This window comes from Rhinatrema bivittatum, chromosome 5, assembly GCF_901001135.1.
Source record: "Rhinatrema bivittatum chromosome 5, aRhiBiv1.1, whole genome shotgun sequence".
NCBI classification, from domain to species: domain Eukaryota; kingdom Metazoa; phylum Chordata; class Amphibia; order Gymnophiona; family Rhinatrematidae; genus Rhinatrema; species Rhinatrema bivittatum.
In genome coordinates, this window is record NC_042619.1 from 218,814,370 (window position 1) to 218,836,279 (window position 21,910).

Genomic DNA, 21,910 nt, shown 5'->3' on the forward strand with positions numbered 1-21,910 from the left:
CACGCATGTTTCTCTACATGAGCATTTTATAATGACAGAAACTCAATTTCTCCTTACCCCAACTATATTCCTATGTTGCCACTTTTGACAAAATCACTTATCTTCCTGGCCCTCTATCTACCAAATTGGGTAAGTCTTTCTGCACAATTCAGTGCAGTCTGATGGATCTGCTGCAGTGCAATCTATCCCCAAGGCTGCTGCCTTCATGTTTCTCCAGCATTATGGAACGTTAATTTGCTCTTTGGAGGAAAGATGCTAAATAAAGCATAACTACAAATTAGTTTCAGAATTTTTATTTTTTTTTTAAACATATTTACACCGGATGCAAGCACTCCACTTCAGTCAGAAGTCCTTTTAAGCATGGCTCAGACATCTTAGCCTGCTTGCACAAGATCTTAATTTTCCACAGAAAAGTTTTATGGACTCCAACAGCGTTTCCAGTGGAAAACAATGCAGATTCCATTTTGAAAATTCCTAGTAAATTGGCATGAAAGACTCTGCTGCTACAGCTCCTAATTTAAAGTGACAGCAGTATTACCCATGCATTTTTCCTGGAAGCATCTGTGCAAAATCAGCTCTTTGGTGAAAGTAGAACAACTGAAAAACCTGAGACTTGCTCTCTCTATACCCAATTCAAACAGAATCCATACACTTCTCCTCATCTCTTACATAGGAGATTCACTTGCTGGAAATATGAAATCTGTCATAAATTTGAACTATTCTGGACATCAATCTTAATACAGGACTTCCTGGTCACAAGCACTTCTGCAGGATTATGTGTGTTGGGAGGTGGATCATGGCATCAAACAGGCAGGTCGTTCCTCCTGGATGTTAGTACTACTGGCAAGGCACTACTTACCTCTAAATGGGTGTCCTCCAAGCCCAGTCTCAAAGTTCAACAGGAATGCAAGTCATAAGAACATAAAAATTGCCATACTGGATCAGATCAGGTTGTCCATCAAGCACATTACCCTGTTTCCAACAGTGGCCAATTCAGGTCATAAGTACCTGGCAAAATTCCAAGAGGCAGATAAGATTCCAAGCTGCTTTTCCCAGAGATAAGGCGCGGATTTCTCCAAGTCCACCTTAATAGTTTATGGACTTTTCTTCCAGGAACTTATCTAAACCTATTTTTAAGCCTAGTTACACTAGAAGCTTTCACACATCCTCCAGCAACAAATTCCAGAGTTTAATTATGCATTAAGTAAAAAAATATTTTCTATTTGTCTTAAAATGTATCACTTAGTAACTTCATTGAATGTCCCCTAATCTTTGTACTTTTTAGAAGAGTAAATAACCAATTCACATTTACCCATTCCACTCCACTCATAGACCTTTATCATATCCCCCCTCAGCCATCTTTTCCAAGCTGAAGAGTCCTAACTCTTTAGCCTTTCCGCATTGGAGGAATCGTTTCATCCCCTGTATCATTTTGGTTATTCTTTTCTGTACTTTTTCTAATTCTGCTGTGTCTGAGATGCGGTGACCAGAACTGTACACAATACTCAAGGTGCAGTCACACCATGGAGCAATACAGAGGCATTATGATATTCTGTTTTATTCTCCATTTCTTTCATAAAAATTCATAGCATACTATTTGCTTTCTTGGCTGCCACTGCACACTGAGCAGAGGATTTCAACATATCCATGATGCCTAGATCCTTTTCCTGGATGGTGACTCCCAACGTGGAACCTTGCATTGCATAGCTATGATTTGGGGTGCATCATTTTGCACTTGTCCACATTAAAGTCCTCACAGCTGGGTGAGGTTATCCAATGAAGCCTGAATCAGTGGAATTTACTTCAGTGCTTCTAGAAGCTTTTGGTATGCACTACAGAATAAATACATGTCATCCTGCACCAGGCACTGCATTGGGCCCTTTTTCAGTTCTTAAATATAGCTAACAAAGAAACCAACAGCAAGAGGAGGCAGGTAGGTTCTATGAGGACTTACATTTTGTCCTCTGTTCAATTGTTACAGGTAAGCAGCTTGCTTTCTCTGAGGAAAAGCAAGATGTGAAGACCTAACAAGTGGGAAATCCCTAGGTACAGGATACCCCTAATGGAAAAAAAAAAAAAAGGGGAAGGGTGGGATTATAAAATAGTACCAACAGGCTGAACTATTTTTGGTGGTAACAAGCAATTTGTCATTTCTCTTTAAAAAGAGGGTAGCCGGAAGAAGTGACATCACCGCTGGTAATGGCAACCTGAATCGGGAGCTCCCGCCCCGATCTTTCGGCAATGGCCCCCACCAAGCATATCCGCAGCGTTCCCCGGACGAAACCCGCATCAGAAGACTGCCAGAATGGTGGCTCAGAGAAAAAAAATCCAACTTGCAGTGTTTTTCCTTCACCGCTGCAGCTTCGCACATGGAGACGGGCCCAGACGGAGCAGGGCAGGCTGCACACGCGGCTGAAGAGGTGAGCGAGCTTAGCTCAGTGGGGGCAGGGGATGCGCCGCCGAGCCATGCTGACTTCATTAAGTGGTTCGGGGAGCTCCACAGAAATATGGAAGGGTTAAAACAAGAGCTGCATGGGGTTATGGCAGAGTTGCAGAAAGATGTAACAGCACTTGGGCACAGGGTCACAGTCACAGAGGTCTGCTTAGAGGATCAAGCCTCTGAAATTTCCAGCTGCAAGTTAGCACAAGATAAACTTTAAAAGTCAATGATGACCTCCTGAACAGGATTGAAGACCTGGAGAATAGGTCTAGGAGAGTCAATCTTTGGTTTCGGGGACTGCCTGAATCTCAGGAACTAAGCAACTGCAAACAGGTGGTCAGTAACATATGTGCCCAAATTCTCAGCACCGAATCAGCAGCAGTGGAGGCGGCTACGATTAAAACAGAATGGGCCCATCGCTTTTGGGGGCTAATCACTCCGACAGACCTAGGGCCATTATAGTCTGCTTTCATAGTAACTCCCAATAAGAAGAGGTGGCCTTATAGGCACGTAAACTGGGCTCTATTCAATGGGGGGAACCATAAAGTGGAGATTTTCCAAGATTTAGCACCAACTATCCGCAGACGGAGAGGTTTCCGCAAAGTCACCACGATCCTGCGGTCCAATAACATCAAATACCAATGGTTGTTCCCATTCGGTCTGAGCTTTACTATCGCTGGCATAACATCGCGGATATCTACTGTGGAGGAAGTGGCAGACATTTTACAAGCTGCTGGCATGCCTCTCGCGATGACAGGGGACGCATCCAAATCACGCACCACTACCAGATTCCACAACGACACACCAAGATGGCAGCGGGTCGAGAAAGGCAGCAGGCGTTTGCGGCAACATTCCAGTGGATCCCTGCAGCTCTCTGATCACCCTGATTGACCTGCTATGACACTCTTATGTTTCTCCTACAGTGAGTGAAGCCTGGTTAGATGCCAGTGGGACAACCGATACGTTTTTGCCTTTGGCCGGTTCTCTGTGTCCTCAGCTGGAGAGGGACAATACTATTTTGCTTATATTCATGTTCACATTAAGGTTGGTGGGATCCTTGGAGGAAGGGGCCACGACTCTGATGACTTCACACCTCCAGGAGGAGTGGGCCCACCACAGAAAGATGTGGGCAGAGGATCAGGGGGATAGGGGAGAACCCGGTTACCGCAAAAGCATAGTTGGGCATCATTTTTGGCTAAGCATAGGGATGCAGACAAGGGCTTTGAAATTCTTTTCTGGGGGTTGACTCGTTGGGGGAGTGTGTACATATGTTTTACTGATTCCAGATGGCAGGGCTATGTATAATCTCTATAAATGTTAAGGGTCTGAATTCCCCAACAAAAAAGGAAACTACTTTTTCAAGCGGTGAAAAGGGGTCAGGCAAACATTTTTTGCCAGGAAACCCATTTACTAAAACATGCAGAATGGCTCCTTTGGGACAGATTTTTTCCCCAACAATTTTTGGCCTCTGCCTCTATACATCGGAAGTATGGGGGAATGAGGATCTTATTCTCTAACTCATTTATTATAGATGTTAAAGATGAGGGAAGATACGTAGCTCTCATAGTATTAATTGATAAAACTCTGTTTACACTCCTCACACTATATGGCCCTAACTCAGAACAGCGTTCGTTTCTTCATCACATTTCTAGCCTGCTGGAGTCCTGGGCAGAGGGTAAAGTAATAATCGGAGGTGATTTTAACCTAACTAGGTACCCTTACCTGGATAACTCGAGTCCTACAGGAGGGGGAGGTCGGATCCATAGAAGGGCCTTAAAAACCTTAATCAGCGATAGGGAATTAATAGACATTTGGCGCTTGCAGAACCCCACTCAGCGTAATTACACCTTTTTCTCACATTCCCACCAATCCTACTCTCGCATTGATATGTATTTAATTGATAAGGATATTGCAGAAATGGTAATTAAGACTGATATAAGGATTATTACTTGGTCCAATCATGCCCCTATTTGGCTGGAAATTAGGTTCCCCACCAGATCCCCTGGAGGTCGGCACTGGCACTTAAATGATAGTTTGCTAAATGACAAAACCTTTGTGGAATCCTTGTCTGGTAACATTCAGGAGTACTTGCATCTGAATTACACTGAGGACATGACCCCTGGTACGGTTTGGGATTGCTTGAAAGCTGTAGTTAGGGGTAAACTAATATCGCGGGCTAGCTTTCTCAAAAAGGAAAGGAATGCTAGAAGCTTGAGTATTGTGCAGCATATCGCTATACTATCTAAGCCATAAGCGGTCCCTTGACCCTAATAAACTAGAAGAACTTCAGTCTGCTAAACAGGAGCTGCAAGCACTTGCCAGAGAAAATCACTTTCCAGCTTGACTTGCTACGTCAGAAACACTTGGCAATAAAGCAGGACGCATGTTAGCTAGGAAGCTCAAAGAGAGAGCAGCCCAGTCTCTTATCACTAAAATCAAGGATTCCACAGGGTCGAGGTTATATGAGGCTAGTGAGATCCGTACTGTTTCACTCACTTCTATGAGGAATTGTATGCTTCTGATGATCTAGGGAGTGACAACCACAGATGACTATTTACAAAGGGTGGAATTACCTTCCCTGTCCAGCGAAGCATGCTAGTTCCTAAATGCTGAGATGACTTTCCTAACTTCAGGCCTTGGATGGTCTGGTATAGTTTGACATGAGTTAATCGGGCCTCGACGGTTTCACAGCTAAATTCTATAAAACCCTTCAGGCAGAGGCGATGCCACCATTACTTCGGATGTTTATTGCCTTGCGGTCCCAGGGCTCCATTTCTCCAGAAGCTAGTGGTATCACTGTCTTGGCCAAAAGCAGAAGAGAACTCTCACTGTATGGGTCGAACCGCCCCATCTCCTTGATCAATATTGATCTGAAACTCCTGGTCAAGATACTTGCTACCAGACTGGGGAAAGTAGCCCCTTCTACTAATCCATGAAGACCAATCAGGATTTGTCCCTGGCCGCCTGGCTTCTGACAACATGCGTACAGTGTTAGAACTCATCTGGAGGGCAAAGCAGAAGAATATACCCATGATGCTCTTGGGAATGGATGCTGAAAAGGCATTTGACAGGGTCCATTGGCCATACCTTTTCAAAGTCCTTAAGAAATTTAATCTGGGACACAGTTATATTAGATGGATCCAACACTTACACGAAAATCCTAGGGGTTGTTTAAAAATCAATGGAGTTTATACTCCGCCCTTCCCGATGAAACGAGGCACCTGGCCGGGATGCCAGTTATTGCCTCTCCTGTTTGCCCTATCCTTGGAACCATTCGCAGCCTTAGTTAGAGGACCCCACCTGTACCCCTCGGATAACTGGATGGGATCTGTTTATAAAATGACCATGATTGCTGTTGATCTCCTTTTCAGTGACAACACCAGCCTCTTCTCTTGAGCCTCTATTGCAGGAGATGCGTGCATATGGTAAAATTTCTGGCTTTAAACAAGGATAAGTCGGAACTTCTTAATATATCCACGACCCCAGTTAGTTTTGCAATTATCAAGGACACCCTGCCGTTCCGAATTGCAACAGCCTGGGTTAAATATTTGGGGGAAAAGATTGGCCCTGAGCATTGTGAGCTATTTCGCCTCAATTACGGCCCACTTTTCACTAGCATTGGGAAAGACTTAGATCGAGGGGACTTCTCCTGGATTGGGAGCATAGCCACAATTAAAATGAACATTCTACCCTGTTTGTGTTACTTTTTTCAGACCTTGCTGTCTTAATCCTGGACACTTTATTATCTATGTCAGTGCAAATGTTTTTGGTTCATTTATTTATTTATTATTTTTATATACTGACATTTGATCTCAATTGAGATATCACATCAGTTTACATTCAGGTACTGTAGGTATTTCCCTATCCCCAGAGGGCTTACAATCTAAGTTTTGTAAAGTGACTTGCCCAAGGTCACAAGGAGTGACAGCAGGACTTGAACCCTGGTCTCCTGGTTCATAGTCCACTGCTCTAACCACTAGGCTATTCCTCCTCCTCCTGGAGGCATAGGCCATTCAGGGTCACTTGATCTACTTTATACCAGGATAGGGCTCGGGGTGGCCTTCAGGTATCGAATCTGGCTTGGTACTTCAGCGCTTCCTAGATAAGTGCGCTTATCCAGTGGCATTCTCGGGGGACCCCGAAACCTTGGGTTATAATAGCAACCGAGGGGGCAGGTGACCCACCTTTACATGTTAGGGCCTGCCACAGGGGGAGGATAGATGTTGCAGGTCTTATCACCTTACTCCTAACTAATTTTAACTGTGTGGGGGAAGTGGCATTCTCAGTTGGCTGGTGACAAAACCACATATTACCTAACATCATTCCTGTTTGACAAATCTTCATCCCAGGCATGGATCCCAACATGATTAGATTTTGGCTAGGGAAAAGCCTTTATACTTGGGAGCACTTATGGAATGGTTGGAATCTCTTATCTTTCAGCGATCTGCAACACACAAACTGCCTCTCCCATAAAGATTTCTTTGCTTACAATCAAATTCTTCATTTCTTCTCCACAGCTCATATTAGGGGGGGCACTCAAACAGGGCAAATCCCTATTTGAAAACTTTTACTCACATGCAGACAAGGTGACCAAGCCCATCTCAAAAATCATGACTCATTAAAGGGGTACCTCAGGGTAAGCTCACATTCCAAATTGCATGGGAACAGGATACTGGGGAAGCCCTGGAAGACAGCGACTGGAATGCTCTTTACTCAATCCCAGCAGATGCTCAGGATCCTGGGCAATAAAAGAAAATGCTTATAAAGTACTAATATAGATGGTATCTTACCCCTGACAGACTGAGCAAGTTTGGCAGGGGCGGCCATAACTCTTGCTGGAAGGGATGTGGTGCTATTGGAACATTCTACTATCTGTGGTGGGAATGCCCATGTATAGTGCATCTCTAGGAAGAGGTTCTAAACTTTAATTTTGCAGAAATAAAACTCCATATCCCCAAGGATCCAAAAATTTGCCTGCTTAATATACTAAGCAGACCAAGAAACCAGAACTGCCCTTAGTTGGCTACAACAAGCTATTTCCTCTGTTAAATGTGAAATAGCTCTCTGGTGGCGAAAGCCGGGGACCCCAACCGTAGGAACAGTACAGTCCAGAATAGACAGGGTATACTATATGAGTAAACTCACAGCAGTCCGCAATGACAGGCTCGCCCATCATAGAGACACCTGGTCACCCTATCTAAAATGGAAGTCTGAAAATATGTCTAACCCTGATGGTTGAAAAACCATGTATGAAACATCACTCTTTGCAATCCCTATGGGCTGGTTTATTTATATTTCGATAAGATGTACACACAGGTTTACATTACTATTTTATTGTTCTGGACCATGCAGGTTTTCTTGACTGTATTTCTTTTGCTTTGTTTTTGTGGTACTTGCTTATAGCTGGCTGTTCTGCTTTACTTCGAGCGGTCAATAAAATTTCAATTAGAAGAAAAAAAAAAAAAAAGGTAGCCTGGAATAATAATGGGCCCTAGGGTAGATGGAGTTGGATTCTAAACCTTAAATAGACCCTGCAGCACAAACTGACTAAACCTGTTCTGGGAATCTTTAAACAATGAGATGTGAATTTGTGAACTGAACTCCATGTCGCAGCTCTGCAACTTTCTTCCATGAAGGCTGATTTCTGGTGGATCAATGCTGCTGCCCTGGCTCTAACACTAAGTTTTGACACCTGGGCAAAAGCTTGGGCAAAATAAGACACATGAGATGGAACAGGTAAATAAAGGATGGTTATTTACTCTTTTGAATACTAAAATAAGGAGATGCTCTATGAAACTAATTACCAGCAGATTCCAAACAGGAGGTTGGAGCCTATTTCCCCTAGTTTGTTTACATAGAACATTGCTACCTTTCCAAATAAGGACAATTTTGTTTGCCAATTGATCTCTAAAAGCCTTTAGCGCGGGAGCTGATGACATCACCATGGAGAATGGCTGCCTAGCTTGAGAGCTGCCACCTCAACCCAAGTGTATCTACAGTGAATCCACTCCATCGGAGCAATTTTTTGGGTTTACAGCACCGCAACTTTGTTAATACACCCTCTCAATGGCTTCTAAAAGGAAAAACGGCAGATTTGAAGCAGTTTTCCTATACTAAAAGCACATTGGAAACAGCAGGGGAAAATGGCGAGCAGGCCATAATGGGTGACCATGCAGTAGAAAATGATCAGCTTACAGGGCTACCTGAGATTCTAACATGAGAAGAACTGTGAGGATGGTTCATGGATATATGATCGGATGTGAAGCAACTTAAAATTGAGCTTCTAGCCTCCATGTCTGAGATCAGAGAAGACGGGGCTGCTCTAGGATATTGTGTAGATAAGTTAGATATGCAAATGGAAGGCCAAGAGGACTCTCTCCAGAAAACTGGTAACACAACAAACAGAAGTACAAGAAGAGCGGGCATTACTTGCGGAGAAATTGAAAGATTTAGAAAACTGACACGAACATGTAATCTAAGGATCCGTGGCATACCAGAGGTGTCAGAATAGGCTGACTGTGTAATGGTGGCTGTGGCGGTTTTTAAGTCTCTGCTCACTGCGGCCTCCAACGATTCAGAACTGGAACCGGGGAGGTCGAATGTACAAATTGAGCACGCGCATAGATCGCTGTGGCCTAAAAATAGCTAACAGGGCCCATGACATTGTCGTATACCTGCACAGTTACAATTCTAAAAATCAGATAGTGGAGGCTGCAAGGAAGCACAATGAATGATGTGGGAAGGACAAAAACGCACCGTGTTCAACAACTTGGTGCCTCCTACACTAGGAAAACAGTTTGATCTGAAGGCAGTGGCTGCAGCCCTCCGACTGGAAAATATCCGCTATAGGTGGACTTTCCCCGTTTGGTCTCTCCTTCACAGCGGGCGGCGTTGCTTACAAAGTCAAGACACCGTTGGAGGCAGAAAAGGCTTTCAAGCAAGCTAATTTGCCAATAAACTTCCAAGTGCAGAAAGCAGGTGCAGATCCTATTCGAGTTGATGTGACACGGAGATGGCAGCGGGCTGGTAACCGTCAGAGGTTGGAGCGACAGACGGCTACTACCCGCTCAGGCCCCGCTGAGAAAGGCCGACGCTGTTTTCACAGACTTTAGAGCTTGATTTTTATTTTCTGCAGCATGCTGGTTTTTTCAGCCTTGTAATACTGGCCTAGCAGTAACTGCGATGAAGCTAAATCATTAGAATACTGTGGCTAAATATGGGGTCATTTGTTATGTTTTGACATGTTATAGGGTTGGGGAGGTGGCCAGTTGGGTTAGCTTTTCAAATAGTGTGGCTTGCCCCCCCCCCCCCCCCCTGAGATGTGAGAGGTGGACAGAGTAATGAGTGGGAGGAGAGGGGTTGGTAAGGTTTATTTGCTTCACTGCACTGTGCGATGGCAATGGAAAAGTCCTCCTGCTTTAGAAAGGCCCTGGAGCTGCACTTTTATTATTTACCACTCCAACAAGTGCTGTGATGACATTATGGATTTTATCCCTTAATGTTAAGGGGTTGAATACACACAGAAAATGGAGCCTTCTGCTGTGAGATTTGTTGTATCACAAAATTGCAATAGCGTTAATACAGGAGACACATGTGAAACACCAGCATAAACATGTGTTATATGCGCAATATCCTCACAAGTATCTGTCTATTAGTACAGAAGGGGTGAAATATACAGGTGTAGGCATCTTTAGTTTGCATAGTCTCACCTATGAATACCTTATGCATTTCTCAGATCTGCATGGTCGGTACTTATTATTGAAGCTGAAAATTGGTGGGGAAACGTTCACTATTCGTAATGTTTATGCTCCTAGCTCCGATCAGTGTACTTTTCTGAAATCAGTAATCACTGTGAGATTCTGGATTGTCATGTGGAAGGCTTGTTAATATGGGGAAGGGATTTCAATTTTATTCGGAATCCTAGGTTAGATACCCCATGGGATAATGGGACTCCTAGCTCATTGGTTAGTCCCATTGGGGACTTATGGACATATGGCGACAACACCATCCTACCTCTAGATCTTATATTTTCTATTTGGTCCCACATGGGTCATACTCCCATATAGACTATTTCCTAATAGACAAATTGCTACAGAATAGAATGCATGAGGTGAGGATCGGTGATATAACATAGTCAGACCATGCCCCTGTATGGTTGACAAACTGTTTTAGAGATGGTGATTCTGGGCAGAGAGTCTGGCATCTAAATGATTGCATAACTCTTTGTCCTGTAGTAGGCTAAGTTCTCACGGTGAGGCTGACAGAATACTTCCAGATGAATGCTGTGCCCACTATTATGGCAGGCACCCTCAGGGAGTGTTTCAAAACTGTTAAGAGGGGTATTCTAATTGCACAAGCTTCATACCATAAGAAGTTGAAAGAGGTCTAGGCTTAAATTAACTGATACAATTTCAGTGTTGTTGTAACTACATATGAGAGGATCGTCGGCAAAGATATTTAAACAGCTAGCTGCAGTGCGCAATCATTTAGCATTATTGGATTCAGCATACATAGCTTAAAAGCTTGAGTTAACTAAGGAGACCTATTTTGAGGGGGATAATAAGGCTGGCAGACTCTTAGCAAGAAAACTGAAAGCTCTTTCTGGCCAGAATACGATCACCAAAATTAAAGATCATAGTGGTAAGATGGTAACATTATTGGCTGCCACACGGGAGTGCTTTTCTAATTTTTATGCTCTTATATTCTAAAGACCCCTCGACTACAACAGCAGACATTCTAGAGTACAGTAACAATACTTTGACGTGCCGATCAGTACACTAGAAGTTTCTCAAGCAATTATGCTCCTTAAATCTGGTAAATCTCCTGGTTTAGATGGATTTACTAGTAATTATGACAAGAGGTTTGCCACTGTATTGGTGGGTCCCCTAACTGAATATTTTAACAGCATTAGGGAAGGGGCCTGTATTTCGAATCATTCTAACAGCTGGTATTTCAATCATCATGAAGCCTGGCCACGATCCTACCCTGTTTGGCTCCTACCGTCCAATATCACTTATTAATGTGGACCTTAAGATCTTAGCTGGAGTGTTAGTGAGGCGCTTGAATGGGGTCATTCCAGGGTTGGTACATATGGACCAAAGTGGGATTTATATTCCAGCACATGGCAGCTGATAACATTAGAAAAGTTACAGATATTCTTTGGTGGGTCAATAAGGAAAAGATCTCTATTACTTTCCTTAGATACTGAGAAACTGTTAGACATGGTTCACTGGCCTTTTTTTTTTTTTATGCTTGAGAAAATGCAATTTGGCCCTTTTTTTGTGTCTTGGATTTGCTCTCTGTATTCTATCCCTGTGTTAAGGTTAATGGGGGCTATGGTATTAGTTTTTCAGTGGAAAGAGGCACGAGGCAGGATTGCCCTTTATCTCCGCTTCTTTTTGCTCTATTTCTTGAAGCTTTTATTTCTAGAATACATGGAGCCGCTGGGGGTCATGCATCTTAAGTTGTTCGCTGATGACTTTTTTTTTTATACTAACCAACCCCATGACTTCTTTGAGGGTTGCTACCTCTGAGCTGAAGTTATTTGGGGCAGCCGTGGGATTTAGGGTTAATTTTGATAAGTCAGATTCTAAATGTAACTTTCCGACAGTGAGGTTCGACCTAATAAAGAAGCTTTTCTCTATAAGTGGGCTAAAAACTTGATAAAATATTTAGGGATACAGATTGGGCCTAATGTGTGGGATCTCTTCTTGCTAAATCATCCTTTGGTAAAGAAATTAGAAAAAGACTTGCATAGGTGGGACACAACAGTTCTCCTGGCTAGGGCGTGTCACTTATTAAAATGAACATTCTACCCAGGTTTTTGTATCTGTTTATCACCTTGCCAGTATTCATATCTTCTGCTATCCTCCAATTCTGGCAAAGGAAAGTCTTTGATTTTATCTGGAAGAGGTGCCCACCACGGGTTTCCTGCTCTATTATGTACCAACCCACGATTAGGGGAAATCTGGGAGTTCCCAACCTTGCCTGGTTCTTTGCAGCCGCACAGCTCCTGGCGATACCAGATGTGCATAGGCATAACTTTTGTTATACAATGGGTAAGGTTTGAGCAATGTTTAGTGGGAGGGATGGCTCTAGCTGTGATGCCATGGCAGCTACGATATACCTGGGGTACGTATAATGCTCTGCCCCTAGCCCAACACTACAAGTATGGGCTAAGTGGAAGATACGTTTTTATATTTCTCACAATAGAGCTTTTCCAGCAGGGTTCCAGAATATGGAATTTCTGAATTGGCAGGCCCAAGGTATCCAGTGCACTGAACATATACTAGCTGCGGGCTCCCTTGTGTCTATTGCTGAGCTGCACGACCGCTATCAGCTGGATTGGGTGGATTTTCTAGCATATGCCCAGCTTCGCCATTTGGTGACGTCTGGAGATCTCAGGATCTTTAGCTCTGGGTAAAACTTTGAGCATTTATGTATAGAAGTGGACAAGAAGTGAGGATTGGTCTCAAAGATATATGCTTTATTTTTTGGATTGGAGTAGGTAATCTCTACCTTATACCAGGGCTTGGGAAGCTGATTTGGGGATTTTGGCACTGGAAATATGGGACCAGGTGTTTTTATCACTAAGTAAATGTTCTGTCTTTGCCCTATTACAAGACAATTGCTATAACCTCCTACTGCAATGGTATCTTACACCGTCCAGATTACACCTTATGTACTCTAAAGTTAATGAACATTGAAGAAAGAATTACGGCAGAGTGGGTACCTTTTTTCACATATGGTGGGATTGCCAAATGGTATCTATATTTTGGAGCTGAATACTACAGTGGTTGGAGTTAAGAATGGGGGTACAGGGTTTAAGAAATGCTGGTCTGGTGCTACTTAATGTACCTTCCCCAAGTCTAGATAAATGCCAACAGCAATTTATCTAGTGGCAAGTATTTATTGCCGCTAGATGCGAACTGGCACTGTACTGAATCATCCAGAAGTGCCCTCCTTGCAGGCTGTGTTGCAAAGAGTACATTTTTACTACCGAATGGCAGCAATCAACACCTACCGCCGTCATCAAAAATCATTGTTTCAGAAGATATGGAAGCCATTCCTGGAAGGAGGTGAACTGGGATCTACGGAGGCAGATTTTTCCTCTGGGTAACTCCTTGATTCTATTACCTGATTTGTGTTTCAGTGATATTTTAATCCCTAAGTTTGTATAGAGAACTACAGAGAACTACTGCTTCTATCAGACTAGTAATATAATTATGAGACGGCATACAATCGCATAGGCATTCTGTTTCAGCCTATATATGGTGATATATGTATATATATATATATGGCTTTTCGTCGTTCAGTGTGTTTCTAGGACTTTCCATTGTGAAATGTGATGGTTAATATTCTAAATGCTATTGAAGAATAATGGATGCTTGTATTTGATGTAAGGGCGGGATGGGGGGGCAAGGGAGAGTTTTATTGTAAACTGAATGTCAGTTTTTATACTGCTTTGTTGCATATGTATTGTATGTTTGCATTCTAACCTTCAATTAAAAAAAAAAAAAAAAAAAAAAAAAAAAAAGAGCTTTTATAGCATTGCTCTTACGTTTCCTAGCAGTATGTGATTGCATTTTTTCCTGAGCGGACCAAAGATCCTAGGTGTGAAGTCCCCTCAACATGAGGCCCTCAGCCCAGGCTGAGCACATCTGTAGTTAGGATAATTTGAGTTGGAGGAATTTGAAAGGAGATAACTACGGCCAGAGTCCTTGAGCTGCTAATTTGGATGCTGTCTCAAAGATCCTGCATGGCTTGAGTCCAGTGTGATCATAGGCTGATCTCAAATGGAGATTTAGCAAGGAACTGCCATGTACTATTGATGTCATGAGCCTACCCACCTCAACATGTTCCATGCTGTTGCCTTTCGTTTCATTTCTTCCACGGCAAGCAGAATATGAAGTTCACAGGTAGATGACCCTATTTGACAGAGCCCAGGGCCAGTGAAGTTTGCATTATAGCGTCAAGAAGCTTTTGAACACGCCAATGAGTGGAGTGAAACAGATAAACATGAATCTGTTTACCCTTTCAAAAAGTACAAAGACTGGGGGGACATCCAATTAAGTCACTAGGTAATACATTTACGGCAAATAGGAGAACATATTTCTTCACTCCATGCATAATTAAACTGAATTCATTGATGAAGGATTTGGTAAAAGCTGTTACTGTAACTGGGTTTTAAAAAGTTTGACAAGTTCCTGGAAGAAAAGTCCATAAACCATTGAGATGGGCTCAGGGAAATCCACTGCTTATCCCTGGGATACTGGGCTTGATGGATCTTTGGTCTGACCCAGTGTCGTAAATCTTATGTTCTTATGTACATAAACTCCTATGCCAGATATTGTACAGGGCCCCCTTCAGTTCTTGTTTTTCTGCAGAGCCCAGTCACATCTCCTTTTGTTGAATAAAATGTTTCTAAATTTTGTGTTAGGACCTTCTATTATCTCCATTCTCTATGTAGGTTTCTGGTTTGTTTGGTTTTTTTTTTTAAAGTTCCCATTTTTTCTGTGTTTGCCATACACATTGGTATCAGTGCATCAGGTGACTTTTTTTTCTTTTTTTTTTTTAAATTGAATTGATTTTGTCTCTCTTGACCGATGTCCCAAAAAAGAAAAGAGCCAGAAGCTTCAATGTGCATCTTTGGTACTGTCACATGTCTGTCATAATATATGCGTGTTCTGCAAAGAGAATAATTGCAAGTGTTCGGAGTATTCCACAGGTAGGAAGGAGACCCCAGCAGTTGTTCTGGTTTAGAGACAATGCAAAAGCTCTTTAGGAAAAAAAAAAGTCTATCCTATTGACAGTGAGGGGCCCAGGAGCTGCATCAGATGTGGGCAATTCTTTGCCACTGAGGAAGCTTTTGATTTCCCTTGACATCAAGGCTAGGGAGATAACCATTATCCAGCTCCCTATACCCATAGAAAGCAAAGGATTCCATTTCATCGGGACTGACATTTAGGAGTACAGATACCAAGCATCAAGCAAAGTAAGAAGTACTGGCATCTGTCCTTCCATCAAGTGTCCCATGAATATGTGACCACCACTCTTGCTTTCCAAGTGGTATTGGCATTGGCAGTTTGAGGCAGCACTGGAAAAGGATTCAAGCAGTGTTGGACCACAGAGTTGCAAGCCTTTGTGCATCAGCATTGTCACCGTCAGCCTTTCAAACTGAGGTCAGAGGTCTAACCCCTGCTGGAGGTTTGTGGCATCTGGTGAAAGGAGTCTGCTGCCAGCTCTTGGAGAGGCATCAGGAACCATCAGACCACTGTTAGTTTCAAGTGCATCTTAGATGAGGTTCAATCACTGTGTGCAATTTCTAGTAGATGTGTTTTACTGTTCCCAGTGACTGAGGAATGTAGTAAATGTTATATGTGCTTTCTGTAACCACTTTTCAACTTGGTTCACTTGCAGCAACATGACACGACCTAGTTTCTCACACACTAGGTCAACTTCTGAAACATAAGGCCATGGCCTCTTGTAGTGGTAATTGTGGTTCTCAATGCACCAGAAGACCCAGAATGAGTTTTCCTGATATATTTGCATACATTACCATGTATGAGATCCATCAGGACTGTATTTTTGATCTATTGAACTCAAGTCCCATAAAGAATTTGATTTTTAGGATCTGGGCTGCAGAGTACAAAAAGTAGGGTTTGTCTCCAGCATGCATCTAAATCCAAATTGTAACTTACCTTCACACCCAAAGCCTCTCCAGAAATGACAATCGCAGTCACACCATTCTTTGATGGTTTTGGAATATCTTGACTTTTCAGTTCCTGGTACTCAGGTGGTATCATTTTGTCTGAGCTTTTTAAGTTGACCCACAGCTGTAGAACATGGGCAGTCTCCTCTGAGCACGGCATCTCTGCGTGAACAATGCCCCGACCGGCCGTCATCCACTGAAGTATAAGAAATAGAAGGTGGGGAGGAGAAACAAGTGTGTTAAGGGGCATTTTTTTTTTATTTCCAGTGCTGTGAAGGTTGGCTTGTTTAAAAGGATATCAAAAGCAAAAATGTGGTGCAAAAACAAACTTTGCGGTCCGTATAAAGCCCTATACCATTTTATTTACAGGAAGCCGGACACTTTGTCTTTATGCACTCTCAACGAGATTTGTTTATTATCCATGACCTATTTACCAAGCAAGCAGTATAGCATTCCACTGTTGGGGGACAGTGGAATGCTATACTGCTTGCTTTCAAAATATTTAAATTTAGGAATTCACTTGCTTGGAATATTACCACCAGTAATTTAATTATTTACCTTCACATTAAAACTTTTAAGTCCTTACATGAACCACAAAGTTTGTTTTTGCAGCACCCTTCTGCTTTTGATATTTTTGGTGTGCTCTGCTTTTTATTTCCACATCTGTTCAAAAGGATCACATTAAATTGGTTATTTATAAATATTTGATATTCCACCTTTTTCCAAAATGGGCTTGAGAGGGTTTATAATCAAAATTACAAATACAGCTGTGTCACAATGTACAATCACAGGAGTAGCTGCCCACCAGGGGGGGGGGGGGGGAGGGCCTATAGCCAGATAAGAGTAGAGATAGGAGATGATATTTTGGTCATCTAGCATAAAGCAAAGCATTACTCCTGGGGGAATTCTGCACACAAAAATTGAAAGTTCTACAAAATTCTGCATACTTTATATTGGTCAAAATATGCATGACAATCTTTAAGCAATTAATTTAAAATATAATGCAGAAAAAGATTAAAGATGCAGTGTTTTACATTTTGAGAATGTCCCTTCCACCCTCTCCCCCTAAACTCCTGGCCAGTCTCCTTTCACTTTGCCTTCTCAGGCATCACCCACCTCCTCCAGCCTCCACTATCTCTCCCCTTCCACTCTATCTCAACTCCTAGAGTTTGACCCCTCTCAGTACTGTGGCCTCACACAAAAGCACTCTCACGTACACATTCCCTTTTTCATGCCCACCAGCTCCCAATCTCACATACACAACCTGCAGACTCGTGCTCACTGCAGCAACCTGGGAATTCCCCCATGTGCTAAGTAACTAATTTGCTTGATACGTTAGAGTAAGGTATGAGCACAGATGCATAAAGCAATCAAAGTATAGAAGAGTCATTAAATAAAAGCCTGACGGGTTGATAGGTGGTCTCATGAGCTAGAGTTATGGTTTTTATAACATTCAGCATCAGAAAGTAGTGAAAAATATCATGGATTTATTTTCATGGATTTCATAACATTTTATGTTCGATTATAACATTTTCAAGGTGGAAAAATAGCTTAGGTTTCTCACTTAGATATTCCATGCCGAGAATTACTGCTAGATAAGAAAAAACAAAAATCTGTAAGATACAAAAAACCCAAAAACAACCAACCCAACCCAGGAAGATACATGAGATCTTCAAATGCTTGAGGCATAAAAGTTAAAAACCCATTCCTTTCAATTGGCTTATTCCTGATTTTATATATCTATTTTTACCTATAATTTTATCTAGCTGGGTCACTGTATTTCAAACCTCTGCATAACATTATTGATAATTTTGTAAATGAATTTGTATTAAAACTTGTTTCTTTATAAATGTTCCTGTTGCTTGTGAACCAGTTGCACTAATATAGGTGGTATAAAAAATTTTAAATAAGTTACCATGGTTGACGTAACCAGTGTGGGCAGTTTGTGTCAGGGCACAGAAGATATAGATGTAGAAGCGTACGCATGCACACACACACACTTGTGATGTAAAGGAGGAAGAGACATAGAAGTGAGATTAAAATTTGGCATTCACAGTACCTGTAAGTCTCCAGCGTTCAGTATGCCAGTATGACCACAAAAATCTTCATGGGCCATTGATGCTCCTGACAAAAGGTAGGTTACCTAGGAAGCAATATTTTAATACACTTTAGACAGACCTTCAGGGGAATCTGCAGAAAAATTCACCTATTAAGTCCACTCAACATGAAGGTTTTCTAATAAATCTGGGGGAGATGCGTGGTCACATAGGACTGGAGAATATAAGATGTTGCCCCTTTGAAAACTAAAAGCCACTTAATCTGACCCAGTGGTGAGAAAATTAAATGGAGACATTACTAAAGGAAAGGACAGCAAGGTATTTAGAATCCAGCAGCCTGTGCAATCTTAGCCACAGTGGCTTTAACTAAAGGAATGCTCATAAAAAAAATATATAATCAGTGAAACAGATGTCTGAGATTGAGCACCGCTGACAGATTACATTTTTGTGGAATTATCGATTGTGAGTTCCCTGAAGCAATTCTAGGACACACCGCAGCTGGTGTCAATTATATTAAAAAACAAATTGTGATTTATGGGTGAATGATGGAGAAAACAAGACAGTGAAGCAATGTGGCTCACTGTGTCTGGCTTGCTGACACCCTCATAGTAATGCTTTGATTCTGTTTGGGGCTAGATCACATAGTATAATTGCATACTGAATTTTGTGTTTTGTCATTTTTTGGTTTTGTATTAGTTGGTAGACAGCTTTCTGGCTCCCTTTTCAGTGATTTTACTTAAGGGAAAAACATGTCAATCCTGATCAATCTCTGACTGGATGGCTAGAGAGATTTAGAAGGTGCCTGGGTGCGACTTGTTTGATTTCAGCACCATAGGAATCACAAAAGCTATGCAGCCTCTGGGGTGGCTTCTCAAGGAGGACGAACTGGATAAGAAACTGCTAGGACAATAGATAAACAGGGCAATGATAAATTGTGTTCACTACAAGGAAAGTGCCATTAATGGAGCACCTCAGGGACTGTTCCAGGAGAAGATGGTTCTGTTCACCATCCTCATGAATAGTGCAGAGAGGTTAGGAAAAAAAAAATTGCTTTACTGTGGATGAAACCAAACACTTGCAACAGAACAGAGACCCCAAGACAGCAGACAGAACGAGATGTGCTCTATGAAAGTCTGAGGAGCGATCGAGGGCTGGAAGTTAAGATTCAATGCAAAAAAAAAAAACTGTGGTTATGGATGTGGGGTGCTGAAATACAATGGAGAAATATACAATTGGGTAAATTTACAAAGCAGCACATGGATGCACAGATTTTATAACTTGTGCGCGTCAGTGCGCACACATAAAATTGGCTACCCATGCGTGCAAGGGAGGGGATTTTGTTAGAAACGCGTAGCGTCGCACTCTGCCCTTTCCCCAGTTCCCTCCAATAAAGGAGCGGACTGGGAGGAAACTTCCCTAACTCCTACCTATTCTTCCTTCCTTTTGCCCTCTTCTCCATGACCCCTAGACCCCACCTACCTACCCTAAATTTTTTTTTTTTTTTTTTTTTTTTTTACAACTTACCTGCTCCTCTGAGCAGAAGTAAGTTGCGTATGCCGGCCGGCTGCCAGGATGCATTGTCCCAGCCGGCCACAGTCCTCCCCTTTTTAAAAGTCCAGCACTTCTGTGCGTACCAGGAGATACGCGTGTGGCCGTGCAGCTTGGAAAATGCACTCTGCGCATATCCCCAGGGAGAAAATGATGTGCTTCAGCCAGGAGAAAGACTTTGGGGTGATGGCGCCTGATCGAGATAAGACTGTGGCTAGAGCCACGTTAGTGTGCAAAGGAGGCAGCATACCAGCAGAAAAAAAAAACCAAACGACAATGCCTCACCTAGAATAATGCATCCAGGTCTGGAGCCTGCACCTAAAGGATACAGACAGGCTGGAGGAAGCCCAGAGAAAGGCTACCAAAATGGGGCCAGGTCTACGCTAAAGGCCATATGAGGATCTAAGACATGCATACCCTAGAGCGGCAAGAAAAGGAAGATACAGGAGAAACCAGGTAGAAGCTGCAACCCTTTTTCAGAAGAAAGAATGCTCCAGAACCAGGAGGTTATAGTATGAGGGAGACACAAGAGCAATATCAGAACATTTTTTTCACTAATGGTGGATACATGGAATGGACTCTCAGCAGATGTGGATGAAGATACCCCCTGGTCTCCACTAGGTGGCCCCAAGATCCCTGCCTTGACCATTTCCTCCCTCAGAGGCTGCGGTGAATGGTAGATCCTTAGTGCACATGGAGGGGGGGGGGGGGAAGGAGGGGGCTAGTGGTCTAGAGTGTTGTCATTTTGGTTTGGCTTCTAGAGAATAAGGAGGTATTTTGGTAACTGGTTGAGAGGAGATTCCTGCAGTGCCTGTCTGGATCTGCCTCCTGTTTTGTGACAGTTTAGGCATTTTTTTTTGTTTTACCTGTAGCAGGCACACACAGCCCCCTCCAGGCAGGCACCCATTTTCTCACACACACACACACAGCCCCCTCCAGGCAGGCACCCATTTTCTCTCTCACACAAGCTCACATTCATACACACCGAAGCCAGGCCCCCTCCCTCTATGTTTTGCTGGCAGCTTCAGACATCCAGAACAGGTGCAGCAACTTTTCTCTCCCCCGACGCATCATTCTTAAAAGGGCTGTATCGGGGGGGGGGGGGGAGGAAATGGCTGTTCAGCCTCATGCAACTTCCCCTGCAGTAGGCGGAACATCCCTGCTCACTGCTGGCAGTGCCCCCTGTGCTCTACGCAGCCATGGGCCTCCTCTTTTGCCACCAGGCGGAATGGGCTCCCCGGCGGCCACAGGCTTTTTCTTCTGCTATGTACCATGGGCCGCCTCTTCTTCCTGGATGGGAATCCCCTGCCCCCACGTGCTCATCACCCACAAGCTTTGGTTCCCCCCCCCCCCCCCCCACACACTCTTTCACCAGGAGACTTCAGGGCTCTGCTATCTGGCAATGCTGGATCCTGGCAAGTCCTAATGCAGGTAGGGGCTGAGAGCAGCGTTCTTCTTGACGGTGAAGATCTTGAGGGTGGACCCAGATTTCTTTCCATTATTCAGGGAGCTAATGCATAGGAAAGTAGATCCATGATTAGAAGTGTGATTGGATCCTTTTGCCTGCTTTGGATAGTTGCTTTGGCCCTACTGGTGGGTTGGCATCAGGCCAGTGTAACATTGAACAGACTCCCCATGGCTGACACCTCTCCTGTTGCAGCTTAGCTGGCTTGTTACTAACCATAAACCTGGCTTATTTCCGAGGGGGCGCAGCGGTGTTTCCTCAAACACACACACGCTTTTCATTGGCTTCATATTTTCTCAGAGTACAGAGAACAGTGTTTTTATTTGCAGGTGGCTGTGCAAGTGGTCCGTCTTTGCAGAGCAGATAAGTCAGGCACATATGCTGCCTGATCAGAGAAGTCCATCTCTGCATACAGGATACAGTTAGTAAAAACTGTGCTCACGCCTCCTGGTTCCAGCGGCGATCCTCAAAGCACAGGGAGCAAGGGGACTAAACCTGCACATCACAGGTCCTGCCTCCACTGGGCTTCCATGCAGGGAGCAGGATCTGTGGGCACAGACTTAGCCCCCCTGCTCACTGAGCTTTGAGTATCACAGCTAGTGCTGAGGGCAAGGAGCAAAGTGTATACCTTGGATGTTTGTCATGGGAATGGTTCAACCTGGCAATGAGGTACTGCCTAGAGGTGGCAG

General features: G+C 43.3%; 1 protein-coding gene across 10 annotated transcripts in view; it reads right to left on the bottom strand.

Moving 5' to 3' along the window:
- PIR (pirin) overlaps positions 1-21,910 on the bottom strand; it is a 130,193-nt gene that overhangs the window by 81,798 nt on the left and 26,485 nt on the right. For 9 of the 10 annotated variants that reach the window (XM_029603220.1, XM_029603219.1, XM_029603216.1 and 6 more), the window contains exons 4-5: positions 18,211-18,294; positions 16,141-16,347 (exon numbers count right to left, since the gene is read on the bottom strand). In XM_029603220.1, the coding sequence (XP_029459080.1) occupies positions 16,141-16,347; positions 18,211-18,294 (291 nt within the window). The remainder of the gene's footprint in view (positions 1-16,140; positions 16,348-18,210; positions 18,295-21,910) is intronic. The other variant, XM_029603213.1, reaches the window with a different exon arrangement.